The sequence below is a fragment of the Monodon monoceros genome, unplaced genomic scaffold (genome assembly GCF_005190385.1).
Source record: "Monodon monoceros isolate NGI ecotype Baffin Bay Population unplaced genomic scaffold, NGI_Narwhal_1 Super_Scaffold_14, whole genome shotgun sequence".
Taxonomy (NCBI): domain Eukaryota; kingdom Metazoa; phylum Chordata; class Mammalia; order Artiodactyla; family Monodontidae; genus Monodon; species Monodon monoceros.
In genome coordinates this window covers 42,441,985-42,463,990 of record NW_021703770.1, presented here as the reverse complement: position 1 = coordinate 42,463,990, position 22,006 = coordinate 42,441,985, and the positions used below count along the sequence as shown (strand labels likewise).

At 36.2% G+C, this 22,006-nt stretch overlaps 1 protein-coding gene and 1 pseudogene across 2 annotated transcripts in view; both read left to right on the top strand.

Moving 5' to 3' along the window:
• LRRC69 (leucine rich repeat containing 69) overlaps positions 1-16,117 on the top strand; it is a 92,159-nt gene extending 76,042 nt beyond the window's left edge. For both annotated transcript variants that reach the window (XM_029223078.1, XM_029223077.1), the window contains one exon: positions 16,007-16,117. In XM_029223078.1, coding sequence (XP_029078911.1) covers positions 16,007-16,117 — 111 coding nt within the window. The remainder of the gene's footprint in view (positions 1-16,006) is intronic.
• Positions 16,118-18,865: 2,748 nt separating this feature from the next.
• On the top strand, positions 18,866-21,438 carry LOC114895331 (annotated as a pseudogene).
• The last annotated feature ends 568 nt before the right edge of the window (positions 21,439-22,006 follow it).

Here is a 22,006-nt window from a genome sequence, read left to right as displayed (position 1 = left end):
CAAAAGTTTCCAAAACACTCTACTTTTCACTGGCTATGACATGAACACCTTCAACAAATTGTCATGTTCATTTTTTCCCAATGAATATCTTTCTTGGGAAAGATGTTCTTGCTCTGATAGATTCCAAGTCAAAATCATCTGATGAGCTGCTAGTCTCATTTCAAGTAGAGTAATTGCAATGTTATAATAGCTCTGGCCCTCCAGGAACTTACATATTCCTAGGAGAAGTGATATAGTAAGGTAATTGAAATCTGACAAATTGGGCTTGATGACCAGCCCTACCATTTACGACCTGTGTCACCTTAATTTCCTCTTTGAACCTAAGTTTTCATCTCTAAAATTGGTATAAAAATAGTACCTCTCTCACAGAGCTGTTATGAGTGAGACATGAGGTAGTCAGTGCTTAGTACAGCAGGTGCTTAATAAAGGTAGTACATAGTAGCTACTTAATAAGGGTATTCTTAAAAATCAATACCTTTAGACAAGAAAGAATGATTATATTCTTGTGATAGGTATTGTGATAGAGGTGTGCACAGGGTGCATGAGAAGAAGGAATCTCAATTAAATGGGAACATTCTCTGGTGTATCCCTGAGTCCTAGCACAGTGATTGTGCTTGGTACTTGGAGAATACCTAATACACATTAAAATTATTTTAATAGGCATTGCTTGTAAATGTGCTTTGAATGACAGGGAGGCATAAGAATAGATAAAGAACCAGTGGACAGGCATTTTAGGTGCAGGAACTGCCTGTTCAAAGGTAATATTGTACAAATAAATTGTACAGTGAGTACAGGGCACTCACTGAGTGTGAAGTATGGGAGGTGAGGTTAGAGAGAGGTATGAAATTAGGATGGCTCTTGTATGTAAAGTTTGAACTTAATTTCAAAAGCTACTATATTAGTTTGTTACAGCTCTCATAACAAAGTACCATAGACTGAGTAGCTTAAACAATAGAAATTTATTTTCTTACAATTCTGAAAGCTAGAAGTTCAAGACCAATGTGCCAGAAGGCTTGTTTTCTTCTGTGGTCTCTCTCCTTGGCTTGTTGATGGCTGTCTTCTCCCTCTGTCTTCATATTATCTTCCTTCTCTACAAATGTGTGTCCAAATTTCCTCTTCTTGTAAGTACAGCAGTCATATTGAATTAGGGCCCACCCTAATGACATCATCTTAACTTAATTGCCATTTTAAAGACTATCCCCAAGCACAGTCACATTTCGAAGTACTGGGGGTTAGGACTACAACATATGAATTTTGGGGAGGATACAATTGAGCTACTTATAGTTGTCGAAGCAGTGGAGTAGCAAGATGAGGCTTTGTTTGTTTTTTGACAAAGAATGGTTGGAGCTGGTGATTTGGATTAAAAGATTGTTTATGTAAGTGTGACACTTGAAGCCATGGGAATGGAGATTGCCTGAGGAAATTTACACAGTGAAGTGAGAAGGCCAGAAGGACAGAACCCTTGAAGACAACAGTATTTAAAGGGTGGGCAGAAGCAGGAGTCAGCAAAGGAGAATAAGAAAATGCAATCAGCGGGGGAGGGGCAAAACCAGGTAGAGTGCCCACAAATTTTAAAGCTATCAAAGACAGATGTGCAAGAAATAAGATTATTTTTACTTTTTCTTCTGCTGGATCCAAAGGCCCCACCTCCTAATACATTAGTCATGACGATTTCAATATAGGAATTTTGTGGGGGACACAAACCTTCAGCCTACAGCAGAAGGCTTAAGGGAAACTTCCCTGAGAAGGTGACATTTGAGTAATGTGAGTCCCGGTCCTCTTTATTAACTTTGTGACTTATTTTTCATTGTCTCCGTTCGCAGGTGAGGCAACTAAGTTAGTTAAATAGTTTCTTCACAAATTTAATATCTATGAAATAACAGAATTAGAACTTTAGTTTACACCTCCTGATACCACCTTCAGGTCACTTTTTGCTGCCCTGTAGATTGCATGCACGTTTTTATTTTGAACCATAAGAGAAAGTGTCAATAAATTCATTGATTGATGGTGATATCAATACAATTATTCAAACAGCTGCCTTCTTATGTTTAAAAGACTATCATGTGAAAGACATATGAGGCTTTTCTTCTCTTGACTTGTGGAGTGGAACATAGACTGACTGGTATTCAGGCCAGATAAATGGAAGAATTTTCCTTCAGGATTTCACCCACACACACTCACACACACACACACACAAGTGTGTGCACAGCTTAACATTAGTCATCACTGAAGAAACAATAAGGATGGAAGAAAGGAGAATAAAGAGGTTTTGTATCTACATAATTTCATTATAAAAATTAAAAGTAATAATACATTTTAATTAATTAAATATGTCTGAGTGCATTATAAAAACTGCAACACAGTGGTATAAGAATATAGCATGAGATAAAAACATAATGGTTAAAAAATCCCAAAAGATTCTGTAGGTTGTCTTTTCATTTTGTTTATGGTTTCCTTTGTTGTGCAAAAGCTTTTAAGTTTAATTAGATCCCATTTGTTTATTTTTTGTTTTTATTTCAGTTACTTTAGGAGAAGTATCCAAAAAGATATTGCTGTGATTTATGTCAAAGAGTGTTTTTCCTGTGTTTTCATCTAGGAGTTTTATATCATCTGGTCTTACATTTAGGTCTTTAATACATTTTGAGGTTTTTTTTTTTTTGCAGTACACGGGCCTCTCACTGTTGTGGCCTCTCCTGTTGCAGAGCACAGGCTCCGGACACGCAGGCTCAGCGGCCATGGCTCACGGGCCAAGCCGCTCCGTATGTGGGAGCTTCCCGGACCGGAGCACGAACCCGTGTCCCCTGCATCGGCAGGCGGACTCTCAACCACTGCGCCACCAGGGAAGGCCTTGAGTTTATTTTTGTGTGTGGTATTAGGGAATGTTCTAATTTCATTCTTTTACATGTAGCTGTCCAGTTTTCCTAGAACCACTTATTGAAGAGGCTGTCTTTTCTCCATTGTCTATTCTTACCTCCTTTGTCATAGATTAATTGACCATAGGTGTGTGGGTTTATCTCTGGGCTTTCTGTCCTGTTCCATTGATTTATATTTCTGTTTTTGTGCCAGTACCATACTGTCTTGATTACTGTAGCTTTGTAGTATAGTCTGAAGTAAGGAAACCTGAATCCTCCAGTTCCATTTTACTTTCTCAAGATTGCTTTGGCTATTCAGGGTCTTTTATGTTTCCATACAAATTAAAAAAAAATTTTGTTCTAGTTCCATAAAAAATGCCATTGGTGATTTTATCAGGATTGCATTGAATCTGTACATTGCCTTGGATACAATGGTCATTTTGACAATATTGATTCTTCCTGTCCAAGAACATGGTATATCTTTCCATCTGCTTGTGTCATCTTCGATTTCTTTCATCAGTGTGTTATAGTTTCTGGAGTTCAGATCTATTGCTTCCTTAGGTAGGTTTATGCCTAGGTATTTTATTCTATTTGATGCGATGGTAAATGGGATTTTTTCCTTGAATTTTATTTCTGATCTTTTGTTGTTAGTGTATAGGAATTCAGGAGATTTCTGTGTATTAATGTTGTATCCTGCAACTTTACCGAATTCATTAATGAGCTCTAGTAGTTTTCTGGTAGCATCTTTAGGATTTTCTGTGTATAGTACCATGTCATCTGCAAATAGTGACGGTTTTACTTTTTGTTTGCCAATTTGGATTCCTTTTATTTCTTTTTCTTCTCTGATTGCCATGGCTAGATCTTCCAAAACTATGTCGAATAAAAGTGGTGAGAGTGGACATCCTTGTCTTGTTCTTGATCTTAGATGACATGCTTTCAGCTTTTCACCGTTGAGTATGATGTTAGCTGTGGGTTTGTCATATATGGACTTTATTATGTTCTCTCTATGCTCACTTTCTTGAGAGTAGTTTTTTATCATAAATGGATGTTGAATTCTATCAAAAGCTTTTTTGGCATCTATTGAGATGATCAAATGTTTTTTATTCTTCAATTTGTTAATGTGATATATCACACTGACTGATTTGCAGATGTTGAAAAATCCTTGCATCCTGGGGATAAATCCCACTTGATCATGGTGTAGGATCATTTTAATGTATTGTTGGATTCAGTTTGCTAGTATTTTGTTGAGTATTTTTGCATCGATTGCAGCACTATTAACAATAGCCAAGACATGGAAGCAACCTAAATATCCATCGACAGATGAATGGATAAAGAAGATGTGGTATGTTCATACAATGGAATATTACTCAGCCATAATAAAGAATGATATAATGCCATTTGCAGCAACATGGATGGACCTAGAGATTATCATAATAAGTGAAGTAAGCCAGAGAAAGACAAATATCATGTGATATTGCTTATATGTGGGATCTAAAAAACAATTATACAAATGAACTTATATACAAAACAGAAACAGACCCACAAACACAGAAAACAAACTTATCATTTCCAAAGGGGATAGGCAGTGAGGGGAGTGATAAATCAGGAGTTCAGGATTAACATATGTACACTACTCTATATAAAATAGATAACCAAGAAGGACCTACTATATAGCACAGGGACCTTTACTCAATATTTTGTAATAACCTATAAGGGAAAAGAATCTGAAAAGATGGACATTTATGTTTGTATAACTGAATCACTTTGCTGTATACCTGAAACTAACACAACACTGTAAATCAACTACACTTCAATTAAAAAAAGAAAGAAACAGAGACCTGGGTGTGAATTCTTATTAACGGAATAAAATATTAAAATATTGAAGAAAGACTTGATCCCTCACATTGAAAAAGCACACTGAGTGCCAGGTAGAATAAGAATAAATCCATACCTAGACACATTTTGGTAAAAATGTACACTACCAAAGGGAAGCTATTTAGAGCAAAAGGTAAAATTTTAAGAAAATAGATCACCTACAAAGAAATGACAATGAACTGAAAGCAGATTCCATAAAAAAGATAGCATAATATCTTCAGTGTAGAAAGAGAAAATAGCTCAAAATATAGAGTTATATTCCTAGGTAAGTTGACAGGCAGAGTACATGGAAGTGTTGGAAAATTGGGGAGAAGAAAATTTTCTAAAGGAAAATTGCTGTGAAACAATCACTGATTCTAACCTTTAAAATAATCGAAAAAGTTAAACAAGTAACAGTAAGTATATGTAGTGAAAAAATGTGTCATGTAATTCCATGACAATGGAATTACAATTAGAATAAGTATATAGTATGAATTTATAAATTATGCTAAATAAATGTAAGGATATTTAAAAATGGCTAACAATTGGATAAAAATTTAGGTTGGAATATATATTACTAGATGCTTGGCAATCAAAACATTATTTTTAATTATTTTTAATTAATTAACTAATTTTATTGAAGTATAGTTGATTTGCAATACTGTGTTAATTTCTTCTGTACAGTGAAGTGAGTTATATATATATATATATATATATATATGTATGTATGTATATTTCTTTTTTCTTTTTGATATTCTTTTCCATTATGGTTTATCAGAGGATATTTAATATAGTGCCCTATGCTATACAGTATGATCTTGTTGTTTATCCATTCTATATATAACAGTTTGCATCTGCTAATCCCAAACTGCCAGTCTATCCTTCACCCCCACCCCCCTTGGCAACCACAAGTCTGTTCTCCATGTCTGTGAGTCTGTTTCTGTGAAACGTTATTTTAATGGAGTTGTTTAGTTCCCTGTTTCTAGAGTGAGAACATACAGAAAATACATAGGGATGATAATCAGATTAACCATGTTATTAAAAAGTTGCTTTTACATACATTTAGGATTTTATGCTATTTTTCTATTTAAGTAAAGGGAGAGTATACAAAGACTAGTTTGCCTAGAAGCCTCCCTTTCTGTTAAAAAAACATTCAGCTTTTTATTATCTTTTCAGGATGCTAACCTTTAGAGTTTAGCATGAAGGAAGAACCCAATTTGATAAGGCCAACATCTAGTTACCCTGTTGTGCTTTACAGAATGTTCTGTCTCTGATGGGTTTGTTATCTGAGGGCACAGTTGAAGAAGGGAGACACGATGACAAATGGGACTTTGTTCTTGATATAAAAGGCTAGACACAACAAAATATCCAATTGTAATTGCTTCTATTCAGGTGAATGTGAAATTATGCCATGCTTATCTTATGAATTAGTGAGAAGAGGATTGGAAATAGTTGATGAAAAATTTTACAGAATCTCAAATATTAACTTTTACCATAATTCATTCAGATGCTTTTGTCTTTTTCAAATGTTATAGCCCTTGCCATTCAGTTAGTCCTTAGCAATTATAGAATTGTCAATAATTTCAATATAATTGATATTTAAGTATTAACTACTAATGATATAATGCTTCAAAACAGCAACAAAAATTAATCCTTTTTAGTTACTACCAACTTGGGTCATAATTGAACCAGTGACTTAGAGGTTACTAAATAGTCTCGTAAAATTCTTTCCAAATACTTGAGTGATCCAGTGCCCAATATATGAATTTGATATTTTCATTTCACATAGTTACACTAGTTGAATGTAACATTTCCCTAGATTCCTTTAAAGTTGAAGAGTTTAGGGAGGGAACAGTATGGAACATGAACTCTCAGCCCTGTATTGAATGATGTAATGTAATTAAAACTTCATTCAAAGGAGATTAGATTGAGTAGGTTTCACTATAAATGAGTGAAAAAGCTGATCTACTTTATGAAAAAAAATGAAAAATTGCAGCCTTAATTCCTTTTTTATGACAAGTTGTCAGTAATGAAACATAAGATTACATTTAATAATTTTACTCACCACTTACAGAGCAAAATCTTACTTTGCAATAAAAAGTTATTACTGTTTATATACCGCTGACATTCGTTTATGAAACTGATCATTTCAACCAGTCAACTGTGAAAATAAATGTAGGTCTTAAAACATGCAACGGTTAGTTAATTTAATGTAAATTGGACACCTAGAGGATCAGAAGACATCACATTTCTAATTCTAAACAATCATGAAAATAATGTGTATTTATTGTTCAGAAAAATGGAAATAGCATGAACGATTCTTATCATTTTATTCAGAAAACAGCAAAACAATTAGAGTATAAATGATCTCGCACACTGTCTCTTGATTGCTTCTACTTCTATGGGAATTCACTGAATTCCCCTTTCCCTTTAGGGAACTCTCCCTTTTGTTCTTAAACTGCTAGGTAGAGTTAACAGTTGTATTCAGTATACATGATTTTTTTTTTCTGCTAAAGAATCTTAAGTTGTATTCACTGCAGCACATCTATCTGAAGCTGTGCATAACCAAAATATTTGAACCTCCCACGTGAAATTCAGAGGACACTGATTATGCCAAGATGGTGATGAAGAGCAGGATCACTCTGTAGTAGAGTGAATGCTACCTAGCTGGATGGGTGGCTGGAACATGAGCAGGATTTTCTTTCTGGTTTCTGCCCTTACTACAGTCCAAACTACCCTAAGCGTAGAATTACCATATATAATGTATCATCTAAGCCAAGAGGTGTTTGAGAGTGAAGGTGGGCAACATTATTAATAACTGGAAAATCATCAGGAAGCCAGGACTGTCCTAGGCAATCCTGAATGTATGGCTACACTTCCTAAATGGAGCAGTTAACTTTAGAGGAGTGCTCATTGCTGGCGCTTATCACTGATGGAATAGAGGAGTTGTCATTCTGAATGTTCATCTTGTATTTTTAAAATTACTTTCAGTCATTCCATAAATATTTGAGAACCTGTTTAAAGCAGGGAACTCTGGGTGCTAAGTACAATGCAAATAAATAGGGAACCTAGTTTGTCCCCATGGCTAAAATCTAAGAGTTTAAACTCTGTAAAGATGTAAAAGACACTAGTTATAAAAACAAAATGTTAAATGAGACCAATTGCTTTAGGGCTTCAAAGTGTAAGGTGAGATTGCTGTAGGTTGTCAGGCCTAGGAAGTGCCCAGACAGATGCTGGAACTTGTACAGGGCCTTGGCATAGATAGAATTCAGATACATGGAGAAGGAAGCTGAGAAAATATTTTAGGAGAAGAGAACAATTTGGAGAATGAGTCCTGTTCATAAGGAAGTAAATCAATTAAGTTGGTTTTTGCCTGGGAGTGGGAGAAAGACAAAAAAAATTAGGGTCAAATTCTATGAACCTGTCAAAGGATAGAATAAAGAGTTTGAACTTGATCCTGTTTGGAAACGGAGTCCTCCTGAAGGTGTGGGGACAAGTCAATGATACAAAAAAAAAGATGTACTTTAGAAGGAATCATTTGGCCGTACTGTGCTGGGTTAATTGGAATTTGAAGAGAAGAGAAACTGAGGAACAGAGACCTGTTAGAGTGCTTGCCTAGTGGGGTATAAGGGGTAGCAGTAGAAATGCAAGGAAAGGAAGCACCATGAGAGAGGAAGGACGGCAGAACTTGGCGATTGATTGAATGTGGGAAACCTCAGAGGGTGTGAGGGAGAAAACCAGAAGATTCCAGATGGAGCTGATTTGGGAGGCAGGAACTCAAGTTTCATTTTAGACTTGTTGAGTTTCCATTGATGGGTGGATAATTCAAGTGAATGTGTTTAGCCATCAGTTGGAGACAGACCAGAACAGCAAAGCAATATGCTTCTTCTATGCTTTATTTGAAAATATGTGCACTTTCCAATAACTGTTCATTCTTGCAAACAGTTCTGCAAATTATTATTAAACTATAATCAAAACACTACATTAGTGAAAGAAGCTGGGAAGCATACTATGACTAAAAATAATCTAGAATTTAGTGAAATTATATTCTAGTCATGTCTCTGCCTCGAACTATGAGGTCTAAGGTAAGTCACCTTACTTTTCATTATATCTGGACCAGTTTCCTCATCTGGACAATGAAGTGATTAGACCAAAGTCTCTTCTAGCTCCAGAGTGCCTTGATTCCATAATGGGGAGAGGGGCTCTCATAGTCATGCCTTTCTTGGCCCTGTTAATTTGGAACATCATGCTAGTATTAATTTGGAACATGATGCTAGTATTAGTTTTCTATTGCTGCTGTAACAAATTTCTATAATCTTGGAGTCTTAAAAACAGAATTTATTATCTTATAGTTTAGTAGGTCAGAAGTCCAATATGAGTCTTACTGAGCTAAAATCAAAGCTAAAATCAAAGGGCTACATTCCTTTCTGGAGACTCCAGGGGAGAATCCATTTTCTTACTCTTTCCAGCTTTTAGAGGCTACCCACATTCCTTGGCTCATGGTCTCCTTCCTGCATCATCAAAGCCAACATTGGCAGATCTAGTTCTTCTCAGACCCCATCCCTTGGACCTTCTCTTCGGCCTCTCTCTTCCACTTTTAATGATCCTTGTGATGAAACTGGGTCCAGCTGGATAATTCAGGATAACCTCCTGATCTCAAGATACTTAAGTTAAAAAAAAAAAAAAAGATCCTTATGTCAATCACACCTGCAAAGTGTGATTAACTTTTTCCATGTAAGGTAACATATGTAGTCACAGGACCTAGACATCTTTGGGGAGCCTTTATCCTGCCTACCATTATAACTTTTATTGAGAAAATAGGAAACCATCTATCTCTTCTTTCCTAGTCCTTGTGATTCATGTAATATTGAAACTTTATCCAAAGCTTTACTTTATACTGTATGACATAAATATATATGTAGTTAATTTTTGATTTCTCAAAGTTTAAAATATGGTAGTTATTATCACTTAGGCATATTTTAAAAGCATCTCTCAATTCCACCATTCAACAAATATAAAACTTAGTAAACATGCATATTCAAACTTAAAGCACAAGACTACTTTTCCATAAAATAGCAAGAGGATTATAATCATATGTTTATTTGTTTCAGGAAATAATGCATTTCATTGTAAAGAGTAAAGAATGAAAATTAGACTTTATATAGCATTTCACATTTTAAAGCTTTTGGTAAAAAGATATAAAAGCCTGTCTAATCATAGACCAACCCCTTTGCCTCTTCCCTGACTTTGGCTTGACAGAAAGGATCTTTTAGTGTTTCAGTTTCTAACTGTAAACAATGACCAAAGCAGTAATTATCTTTGACAGAGTAGTAAGGTTTTATTAATTGAGGTTTGTGAAGACATGTCTACTATAAGAATGTGTGTTGTAATTCCTTTGTAAAAGCTTATTTCAAATGGACATATTTTATACTGGTAGAAATATATGTTGTACTGGAGATGATGCCACAAATGAAAATAGAAACTTAAATGGGTATCAAGAGATAAGGTATTAGAGACATTCTTTTCTCATATAGCATTATTGAGTTCGATGACTCTAGATGGAAAACTACGTTACCAAGGAATTATGATGAGTCCATTTTTCTCAGTAAAATTTCCAGGAAACAATTACTAGCCATGAGAGATATTATATCAGAAATAGTAATTATTAAGTTAGAGAATAATCACATATAAAGTTTCCTATTCAATACAAAGCTGACAATGGCCTTTGGTAAAATATGTTCCCAGCCAACATCATTCTCCATGGTGAAAAACTGTAACCATCTCCTCTAAGATCAGGAGCAAGACAAGGTTGCCCACTCTCACCACTATTATTCAACATAGTTTTGGAAGTTTTAGTTATGGCAATAAGAGAAGAAAAAGAAATAAAAGGAATCCAAATCAGAAAAAAAGAAGTAAAACTGTCACTGTTTGCAGATGACATGATACTATATGCAGAGATTCCTAAAGATGCTACCAGAAAACTACTAGGACTGATCAAAGAATTTGATAAAGTAGCAGAATACAAAATCACTGCAGAGAAATCTCATGCATTCCTATGCATTAATGACAAAAAATATGAAAGAGAAATTAAGGAAACACTCCCATTTACCATTGCAACAAAAAGAATAAAATATCTGGGAATAACCTACCTAAGGAGGCAAAAGACCTGTGTGCAGAAAACTATAAGACACTGATGAAAGAAATTAAAGATTACACAAACAGATGGAGAGATATACAATGTTCTTGGATTGGAAGAATCGACATTGTGAAATTGACTACACTACCCAAAGCATTCTACAGATTTAGTGCAATCCCTATCAAACTACCAATGGCATTTCTCACAGAACTTGATCAAAAAATTTCACAATTTTTATGGAAACACAAAAGACTCTGAGGACTTCCCTGATGGCACAGTGGTTGAGAATCTGCATGCTAATGCAGGGGACACAGGTTCGAGCCCTGGTCTGGGAGGATCCCACATGCCACAGAGCAACTAGGCCTGTGAGCTACAACTACTGAGCCTGCGCGTCTGGAGCCTGTGCTCCGCAACAAGAAAGGCCGCAATAATGAGAGGCCCGTGCACTGTGATGAAGAGTGGCCCCCTCTTGCCACAACTAGAGAAAGCCCTTGCACAGAAATGAAGACCCAACACAGCATAAATAAATAAATAAATAAATAAATAAATAAATATATTCCTACTCCCTACATCTTCTTAAAAAAAAAAAAAAAAAAGACCCTGAATAGCCAAAGCAATCTTGAGAAAGAAAAACAAAGCTGGAGGAACAGGCTCATGGACTTAAGACTATACTGCAAAGCTACAGTAATCAAGACAGTATGGTATTGGCACAAAAACAGAAATATAGATCAATGGAACAGGATAGAAAGCCCAGAGATAAACCCACACACATATGGTCACCTTATCTTTGATAAAGGAAACAAGAATATACAATGGAGAGAAGACAGCCTCTTCAATAAGTGGTGCTGGGAAAACTGGACAGCTACATGTGAAAGAATGAAATTAGAACATTCCCTAACACCATACACAAAAATAAACTCAAAATGGATTAAAGACCTAAATGTAAGGCCAGACACTACAAAACTCATAGAGGAAAACATGGGCAGAACACTCTATGACATAAATCACAGCAGGAACCTTTTTGACCCACCTCGTAGAGAAATGGAAATAAAAACAAAAATAAACAAATGGGACCTAATGAAACTTAAAAGCTTTTGCACAGCAAAGGAAACCTTAAACAAGATGAAAAGACAGCCCTCAGAATGGGAGAAAATATTTGCCAATGAAGCAACTGACAAAGGATTAATCTCCAAAATTTACAAGCAGCCCATGTAGCTCAATATCAGAAAAACAAACAACCCAATCCAAAAATGGGCAGAAGACCTAAATAGACATTTCTCCAAAGAAGATATACAGCTTGCCATCAAACACATGAAAGGATGCTCAGCATCACTAATCATTAGAGAAATGCAAATCAAAAGTGCAGTGAGGTATCATCTCACACCTGTCAGAATGGCCATCATGAAAAAAATCTACAAACAATAAATGCTGTAGAGAGTGGGGAGAAAAGGGAACCCTCTTGCACTGTTGGTGAGAATGTAAATTGATACAGCCACTAGGGCAAACAGTATGAAGGTTCCTTAAAAAACTAAAAATAGAACTACCGTAGGACCCAGCACTCCCACTACTTGGCATATACCCTGAGAAAACCATAATTCAAAGAGTCATGTACCACAATATTCATTGCAGCACTATTTACAATCGCCAGGATATGGAAGCAACCTAAGTGTCTATCGACAGATGAATGGATAAAGAAATTGAGCACATATATACAATGGAATAATACTCAGCCATAAAAAGAAACGAAATTGAGTTATTTGTAGTGAGGTGGATGGACCTAGAGTCTGTCCTACAGAGTGAAGTAAGTCAGAAAGAGAAAAACAAGTACCGTATGCTAACACATATATATGGAATCTTAAAAAAAAAAAAAAGGTTCTGAAGAACTAGGGGCAGGACAAGAATAAAGACACAGTTGTAGAGAATGGACTTGAGGACACAGAGAGGGGGAAGGGTAAGCTGGGACGAAGTGAGAGAGTAGCATTGACATATATACACTACCAAATGTAAAATAGATAGCTGGTGGGAAGCAGCCACATAGCACAGGGAATTCAGCTCGGTACTTTGTGACCACCTAGAGGGGTGGGATAGGGAGGGTGGGAAGGAGATGCAAGAGGGAGGAGATATGGGGATATATGTATACATGTAACTGATTCATTTGTTGTACAGCAGAAACTAACACAACAATGTAAAGCAATTATACTCCAATAAAGATGTTTCAAAAAATATTAATGTAACTGGTGAATGACTGCTTGAAGCAGTCAAAATGTTTGAACCTATACATAGATTACGATGAATGTGACAACTATAAATACAGATTGGTACCACAAATTTAAAAAAAGTTTAATAAAACATTATATTCTAATTAACTAAACAATAATACCCTCAAGTAGGGGAATGAGGGACACAGACATTTTGTGTTTCTGCTTGCAACAAGAGCCAAAGGAAACTGCCCATACAATTTCTTAATGACCCAAGGGAAAACAGCTAAAACCACAGTGGAAATAGAAAATGCCTTTAGTAATTTCTATTATAAACTTTTCACCTCATGGAGAAACTGGACAAAGCAAATCTGATAGCTGTATGGCCACGTTTAATTCCTTGTTGTATGTTTGTCTTTTACCTCCTCTGTCCTAGTTTCTTAAACAGAAGTTGAGTGAAGTTCATGTAGCATGGTTTATTTTAATAGCCCTTTAGTTCTAGATGAGATGTGTTACAGTAGTGGACAAGAATAGCTTGTTGGATGAGAGGGTTATCTACTATGTATACGGAAAAGGAAAAGGCCACATTTAGGTTTTGGCTTTTGTCACTAGTTCTTCAAGCACAATTTTAACATTAAGCCATTATAATCTAATTAATCAATATGATCTCATATAAAGTAGATCTGAAATATTATACATAATGTGTCTATCATTGAACAACTACTTATGAATTCTTTTTGTCCCTGGACTAATATGCTTATTGTTGATATCCCATGACTCAAGATTTTATGATCCATTTATTGTTTATACTGTATTTTTTCCCCAGTTACCAAATGCACATTCTTGAATTACTGCTCTCATAGTTCACCTTTTCTAAATGTCCTTTCATACCTTTTCCAGGTAGCCACATCCTGGACATCCCTCAACATCTAGTTCACCGCTTTGTTATATTGTAAATTCTTGCTTAATATGCAGCTTGTGGTGGTGTCTCCTTTCTCTGTACTCATATAGAACCTATCATTGTATTGAGCCTTATGTTTCTAGTTATTTTTTTGTTTGTTTTGTTTGTTTGTTTTTTGTGGTAAGTGGGCCTCTCACTGTTGTGGCCTCTCCTGTTGAGGAGCACAGGATCCGGACGCGCAGGCCCAGTGGCCGTGGCTCACGGGCCCAGCCACTTCGTGGCATGTGGGATCTTCCCGGACTGGGGCACAAACCTGTGTCCCCTGCATCGGCAGGCGGACTCTCAACCACTGCGCTACCAAGGAAGCTCTCTAGTTATTTTTTGTGTTTATGTCTTATCTTTCCAACTAGATGCTGCAAGATTCTAAGAGGCAGGAATTGTTTGTTATATATCTTTGTATCTTTGCCACTTTGTCAAACAGGGTGCAGGTTTTTGGTTGCTTGTAGTTTTTCAGAACTCTTGGTTGCAAGTTAAAGAAACTGAACACTAATTCAAGTAATGAAGAAGGTCCAGGGATGGGTCTGGCTACATATTTAGTCATGCTGGATCAGGTATCCAAATTTTTCATCAAGAATTTGTCCTCCTGCTTTCCTTTGTCTTGGCTTTGCTCTCAGGTGAGAGCTCCCTAAAGTATGCCTTCTGGTAGTAGAGGAAGAGCTTCCTTCTCTCAGTAGATTCAGGGAAAGCTTTGGGGCTGATGATTATTGGTTTTGGGTCATGTGCTCGGCCTGAGTTACATGGTTATGTCTTGAGACGGGGGGTGGGATCAGTTGCCCTCTCTCTTTCATGACATTTGCACTGAAATTGGAGAATGGGTAGTTCCTTAAAGGAAAAGGTGGGCTTTGGTGCTGGCAGATGGGAAATGGATGCTGACAGGCAAAAACAAGATGCCCATTGGGAATTTCAGTAAATGTTTCCTGGTTGATCACGTAGACTTCTAGGAAAGAAGTCAGATTTGTAGAGATTCCATTTTTTCACCTTCATCCAAAATACTTGTTAGAATAGTGCCGTGTATTCTCTGAGCCCTTCCTAGTCACTGTTGGAGGTGGATGTAAATGTGATATGATGTATGGCTTTGGCTCCCCATTGATTTATCACCAGAGCTGAAAACTCTCTCAAGGATGGATTAATAACTATGCTTAGGTGCTTGAACCTTTGAATAGGCCCTCAAAGTTCTTTTGTGGAAGAGTGAACAGAACAGTAATGAAATCTCTCAGTGTGGATTGTGATGATGATAGCCCAGTGAGTTATGATAAAACTAAGTAGCATTATCAACAAATTAAACTGTGACTCTGTTTTGGATTCTCTCTCTGAGAGCTATGTTGTTTATAAACAACTTCAAAAGTTGTTTATAAAACATATAAATAGTAAGCTTTGAGGTTGCCATTATTTCAAAATAGTGGTCAGGACATGTACACTAAGTTGGCTGACAGGGTATTTGACTGCCTTTTTTTTGTACATTGAGAAGTTAAGATCAGAGATATTTTAAGTACAAAAACTTAAGTCATATATTGGTCAACTTGCCTGAAACCCAGCCAGTGAAGATCTTAATGAACATTGCAGACAATGAACAGAGTATTAGCAAGATTAATTTCCATGAGAAATGGATGCTAGACAGGTAAAACTGAGATGTCTACTGAGTGTTCAATTAGTCTCTGCTGATTGATCAACTTAACATCCCTGTAGATCAGAATCAGGTTTGTGTGGATTCTGTATATTTTTTCACCTTCATCCCAAACACTTTGCAGCTAGGCAATGTAATAATATCTTTGGATAAAATGTAGATAATCTTTTATCATTGAATTTTGTTTAGTGTTGCATATGCCCTTCTTAGCTAGTTAAGTTTGTTTATTTGTATGTGGGAAAAGAGCAAATCAAGCATAAATACTTTAGTGTGTTCTTTAGAAATCAATGTTCTGAAATCTCTGAGATAGTTAATATTTATTTTATTCAAAAATGTTTATTGAGTACTGCCTTAATTTTATTTTTAATCTTTACTTTTTAGAACTGGAAAATAAGCAGAAATCTACAGCTGGTACCACTTCGAATATTAATTTGTTCTTACAAATGTTTTAATCAACGTGACCCTAATCTCTTTGGAATTGCTCAAGTGTAGAGCAGGTAAGAAGCTCATTTAGAGCCTCACATGACTTGCCCCATCATCTCTGCACAGTCAGATTATGCCCTACTTAGGATACCATGCTCTTCTCTTTGTCAATACCTTGAGTAAAGGAAGAAAAATAATTTAATTGTGAAGGTCCCAATTTAAGCATTACGGTCTACCTTTAGATTGTTTAGACTCTAAGTGTGCTGTTTCTTCTTTGACTTAAAAACAAAATAAAAAATGGAAAAATAAAGATCAATGTGGAAAATGAGTATTATTTTCTTCTGTCATTTTATGAATACCACCCTCCATTTCTAAATAGTATTAAGGACTTTGATGGGGACAAGTGTTTATTTTATGCATGTTTTGCAAATGAAAAAAAATCACTTTTTAGTGCTAGATAGTTCAACTATATTTGTATGATTTCATTTGAGTTCTTATTTTCTAAGTGGCACTAACATCTTTTTTTTTCTTTCTTTTATTAAGGTAACAGTTTATAACATTAAGTTTCATGTATACAACATTATATTTCAGCTTCTGTATACACTGCTGTGTGCTCACCACCAAAAGTTTAGTTTCCATCCATTGCCATACAGTTAACCCTCTTTACCCATTTCACCCTCTTCCACCCCACTTCCCTTCTGGTAGTCACTAATATGTTCTCTGTATCTGTGTGTTTGTTTTGCTTGTTTTATTTTATTATTGTTTGTTTTATATTCCACATGTGAGTGAAATCATATGGTGTTTGTCTTTCTCTGACTTATTTCACTTTGCATAATATGCTCAAGGTCTATCATTGTTGTAGCAAATGGAAAGATTGCATCTTATATTTTATGACTGAGTAGTATATATATATATATATATATATGCTATATATATATACTATATATATATACTATATATAGTAGTATATATATATATATGCTATATATATATATATATATATATATATGCTATTGTAAATAATTCTGCAGTGAGCATAGGGGGCATATATCTTTTCAAACCAGTGTTTTTATATTCTTCAGATGAATACCCAGAAGTAGAAGAGCTGGATCATGTAATAGTTCTATTTGTCATTAAAAAAAAATATATTATTGGGGTATAATTGATTTACAATGTTCTGTTAGTTTCAGGTATACAGAAAAGTGAATCTGTTATACATAGACATATATCCACTCTTTTTTAGATTCTTTTCCCCATAAGCCATTACAGAGTACTGAGTAGAGTTCCCTGTGCTATACAGCAGGTCCTTATTAGTTATCTACTGTATATATATGCCATTTGCAGCAACATGTATGGACCTAGAGATTCTCATACTGAGTGAAGTAAGTCAGACAGCGAAAGACAAATATCATATGATATCACTTATATGTGGAATCTCAAAAAAGGCTACAAATGAACTTATCTACAAAACCAAAGTAGAGTTACAGATGTAGAAAATAAACTTATGGTTACTGGGGAGTAAGAGGCATGGGAAGGGATAAATTGGAAGACTGGGTGTGACACATACATATTTTTAATTTTTTGAGAAACCTCCATACTGTTTTCCATAGCAGCTGCACCAATTTACATTCCCACCAATGGTGCATGGGGGTTCCCTTTTGTCCACACCCTTGCCAACACTTGTTTCTTGCCTTTTTGATAATATCCATTCTAATGGGTGGGAGGTGGTATCTCATTGTGGTTTTGATTTTCATTTCCCTAATAATTAGTGACGTTGAACATCTTTTCATGTGCCTGTTGGTCATCTGTATGTCTTCTTTGGACAAATGTCTATTCAGATCCTCTGTCCATTTTTAAATCAGGCTTTTTGTTGTTTTATGAGTTCTTTATATATTTTGGATATTAACGCCTTATTTGATATATGATTTGCAAATATCTTCTCCCATTTGGAGGTTGTCTTTTCATTGTGTTGATGGTTTCCTTTGCTGTGCAAAAGTTTTGAGTGTGATGTAGTCCTTTTTATTTTTGCTTTTTTTTCCTTTGCCTGAAGAGACATATCCAGAAAGATGTTGCTAAGACCAGTGTCAAAGAGTGTGCTGCCTATGTTTTCTTCTAGGAGTTTTATGGTTTCAGGTTTTACATTCAAGCCTTGATGTTTATTTTTGTGTATGATGTAAGATAGTGGTCTAGTTTCATTTTTTGTATATGGCTGTCCAATTTTCCCAACACCATTTATTGAAAAACTATCCTTTCTCCATTGTATGTTCTTTGCTCCCTTGTTGTAAATTAACTGTCCATTTATGTGTGAGTTTATTTCTGAACTCTCAATTCTGTTCCACTGATCTGTGTATACGTTTTTCTGTCAATATCATGATGTTTTAATTATTTTTGCTTTGTAGTGTAATATGAAATCAGGAGTGTCATACCACCATCTTCTTTTTCCTAAGGGACACTAACGTCTTATTGACTAAGATAAAACCTTCATTCCACTTAAAAATGAGTAGAAGCTGAAAACCCAGGCTTGGTTACTCCTAACATCACTTTGTTCTTGCTTTTAAAACTTTAAATTTTTTTTCCACAAGAGAAACTGACAGAAACCAGGGAAGTAGTGCTGGGGTGAGAATTTGACTCCTTTTCTCTGAAGGACAACAGGAAAGTAGGGGAAAAATTATTATGAAAATATATATACAGTTTGCATAGAACAGTAGTTTTTGGAAGTGTGGTTCTGTCCAGCAGCCTCCACATCACTTGAGAACTTGTTAGAAGTGCAGATTATCTGTCCCCACCCCAGACCACTGAATCAGAAACTGGGGGAGTATGGCCCAACAGTCTGTGGTTGAACAGCTCCTCCAGGTGATTTTGATGCACACTCTTATTTGAGAACCCCAGGGACAGATTAAGATAAGTTTGCTGTGGGTTCAGAAAAGCAAAAAATTTAATTATAATTTATATTTAAACCCCACTAGAAATATGTTTCTTCATGTAACTATTTGGTGGTTCTTCTTGTGGAAAGCTGAGTGATTTCTCATCTTACATATATTTTATTACCATGTTACCTTCCTAACTAGGCCCTTTATTAGTTCACTTCAGGACATACTCCTTCATGCATCAGGGTGGCCTCTGGCATACCTGGGAAGCTAAATCAATGGAGCACAGCTGAGAGGCTATCAATTCCAAAGAAAGCAAGGGTCAGTCCCCACTGAGACAGAGTCGGGACCTCGAGGTAAATTTCTAAAGGCTCCATTAACCAAGAATGCATTTTAAACAAAAATAAAAAACAAGGTACAAATGAAAGTCATAGGCGCTCACTTAAAAATGAGTTACAGGAATAAACTGTATGTTTATTGAGGGAAAACTACTGAGAAAATTGATTTTGATTAGGGAAATATTTTTATACAACCTATGTTGTTGAAAAGAGTGTTTTGTTTACCATTTTAATCTCATGACTTCAGCTGCAATTTATGTTCTGTCTTGGTTCTGGGGAGAAAACTGTATTCATTTATCTATGTACTCATTTATTCAACAAATATTTCAGGTACTCTTGAAGCTCAGGGGAGATGAAGAGACTCTTGACTCTCTGCCTCCACATTTTCACCCCATCCTCTTCATATCTCAAGGCACTGAGACTTAGTTTCTGCCCTATTCCAAAACTGGTCTTTCAGAAGTCATCAGTGACTTCCTACCAATCCAGCTGCTCCTTATCTGGCTGTTCTTCTCTGTAGGTTTGGGCTCGATTGACCATCTTCTGCCTCTTGGAACTGTATGCCTTAGGATCGTTCTTTATTTCTCTGATGCCCTCTTCCCCATACCTTTAACTGAATTCTCTTCTATACCTTCATTCAAAAACAAGGGTTCTATGAGATTTCTCTACTTAGTCCCATTTTATTCTCTCTTAGCACTTTTTCTTTACCTGAAGGAACTCACCTACTCTTATCAGTTTCATTTAGCTTCATTTATCACACCTAGGTGGGTAGCTGCTAAATCTCTTTCTTCATTTTTAACCCATGTTTCCAAGCTCTTCAATTTCAACATATCTAAAATAGAGTTGATTCTCTTCTTCACAAATTATTTATTCATGTATTAGGCAAATATTTATTGAGGGGTTACTGTCTACCAGGCACTGTTTTCTGTTCTAAAGATATAGCAATGAACAAAGCTGACAGGGTCTCTGATTTCAGAAAGCTTATGTTCTGATGGGGTGGGGGAGGCAAACCATAAAACCAGGAAAATAATATGGTGATATGTACTTTGAAGAGAAGTAAAATAAGATTCGAGAGATAGAGAAATTATGAGAATACTTTTTTTTTTTTTTGAGAATACTTTTTATACAGGGTAGTCTGTGTCTGATAAAGTAATATTCGATAAATAATCTGAAAGAAGTGAGGGAATGAGTCCTGTGGGTATAATGAATAGGAATCAATTGAGTGTTTGAAAGGCATAAAGTTCAGGATGATGCTGGAAAGCATCAAATAACTGAATGTGTGCTAAAGAGAAAGCATGACTCTGAGGTCAAGAGATTTAGTGTTGCTGGATGCATGGTCATGCATCAAGTGTCACCATGAGAACTAGACTGGGGAGGATGCATCTGCTTCTGCCCTGTGGGACGACCCTGTGTTCTGAATCATTATTTAATTAAATCAGAAATTAATCTTACTCCGCATAAATGTGGGTGTCTGTATGCATGTGAGTTTGTGGTCTCTTCTTGCCAATCTATAATCCTTCCGAAATGTTGGAATCTGAAACATTGCAAAATATTTTTATTTTCTAACAATTACAGCCAACCTTTGTTTATTCAAGTGAAGTTGAAGCAATTGGAGCATTAACTTTTTGTGAATTTTTTGGATTTAATATTTTTCATTTTTTCTCTTCTGTGGGTACTCTCTGGAATTTTTTTGGTTCACTCACATTTGCCTCATAAAGACACAGGAGAGCTCTTGGAAGAAGACGCGGTCGCTGCTGCAGCGGAGCCTCAGGCCTCCCACTCATGCTCCTGACTCACCGCTGTTAGCCCTTGCTGAGGAACAAGTTGGTCAGGAAGCCATGCCGCAGCCATGGCTTTACAGATACTGGACCGCCGTGGAGCCAGAGGTGGCGATTCACCGGATTAGAATCACCCTCACCAACCGCAACGTTGAAGTCTTTGGAGAAGGTATGTGCTGAACTGATCAGAGACGCTAAGGAGAAGAATCGTTTGGATGCCTACCAACACTCTGAGGATAACTACAAGGAAAACTCCTTGTGGTGAAGGTTCTAAGACTTGAGATCGTTTCCAGTTGAGGATCCACGAGTGACTCATTGACCTGCACAGTCCTTCTGAAATTTTCAAGCAGATCACGTCCATCAGTATTGAGCCAGGAGTCGAGGTTGAAGTCACCACTGCAGATGCTTAAATCAACATTTTAAATAAATTGATAATCAGTTGTTAAAAAAAAAAAGTAAAAAAGAGAAACTCAAGTCTCTTTTACTGTTATACATTGTTATCATCTGTGTTGTGGGGAAGTAGTTTCAAAGAGAAAAAAAAATTTAGGATTAGTAATAATTCAAGAATAATTCCTGATTGTTAACATTTCTGTGTTTCCTTTGTTTACATAATCCAAGATAAATTTTCTCTATGTAATTACCCAAGAGCTCTAACAAGTTTTCAGAATGATGTTAGTTGAATCCAGTGGGTAAAGAATCAGTAGATCTTGGGACTTCCCTGGTGGCACAGTGGTTAAGAACCCACCTGCCAGTGCAGGGCACATGGATTTGATCCCTGGTCCAGGAAGATCCCATATGCCATGGAGCAACTAAGCCTCTGCGCCACAACTACTGAGCCTGCAAACTAGAGCTGGGGAGCATAGAGCCCATGCTCCACAGCAAGAGATGCCACTGCAATGAGAAGCATGTGCACCAAAATGAAGAGTGGAGCCCGCTCACCACAACCAGAGAAAGCCCATGCAGCAATGAAGACCTAAC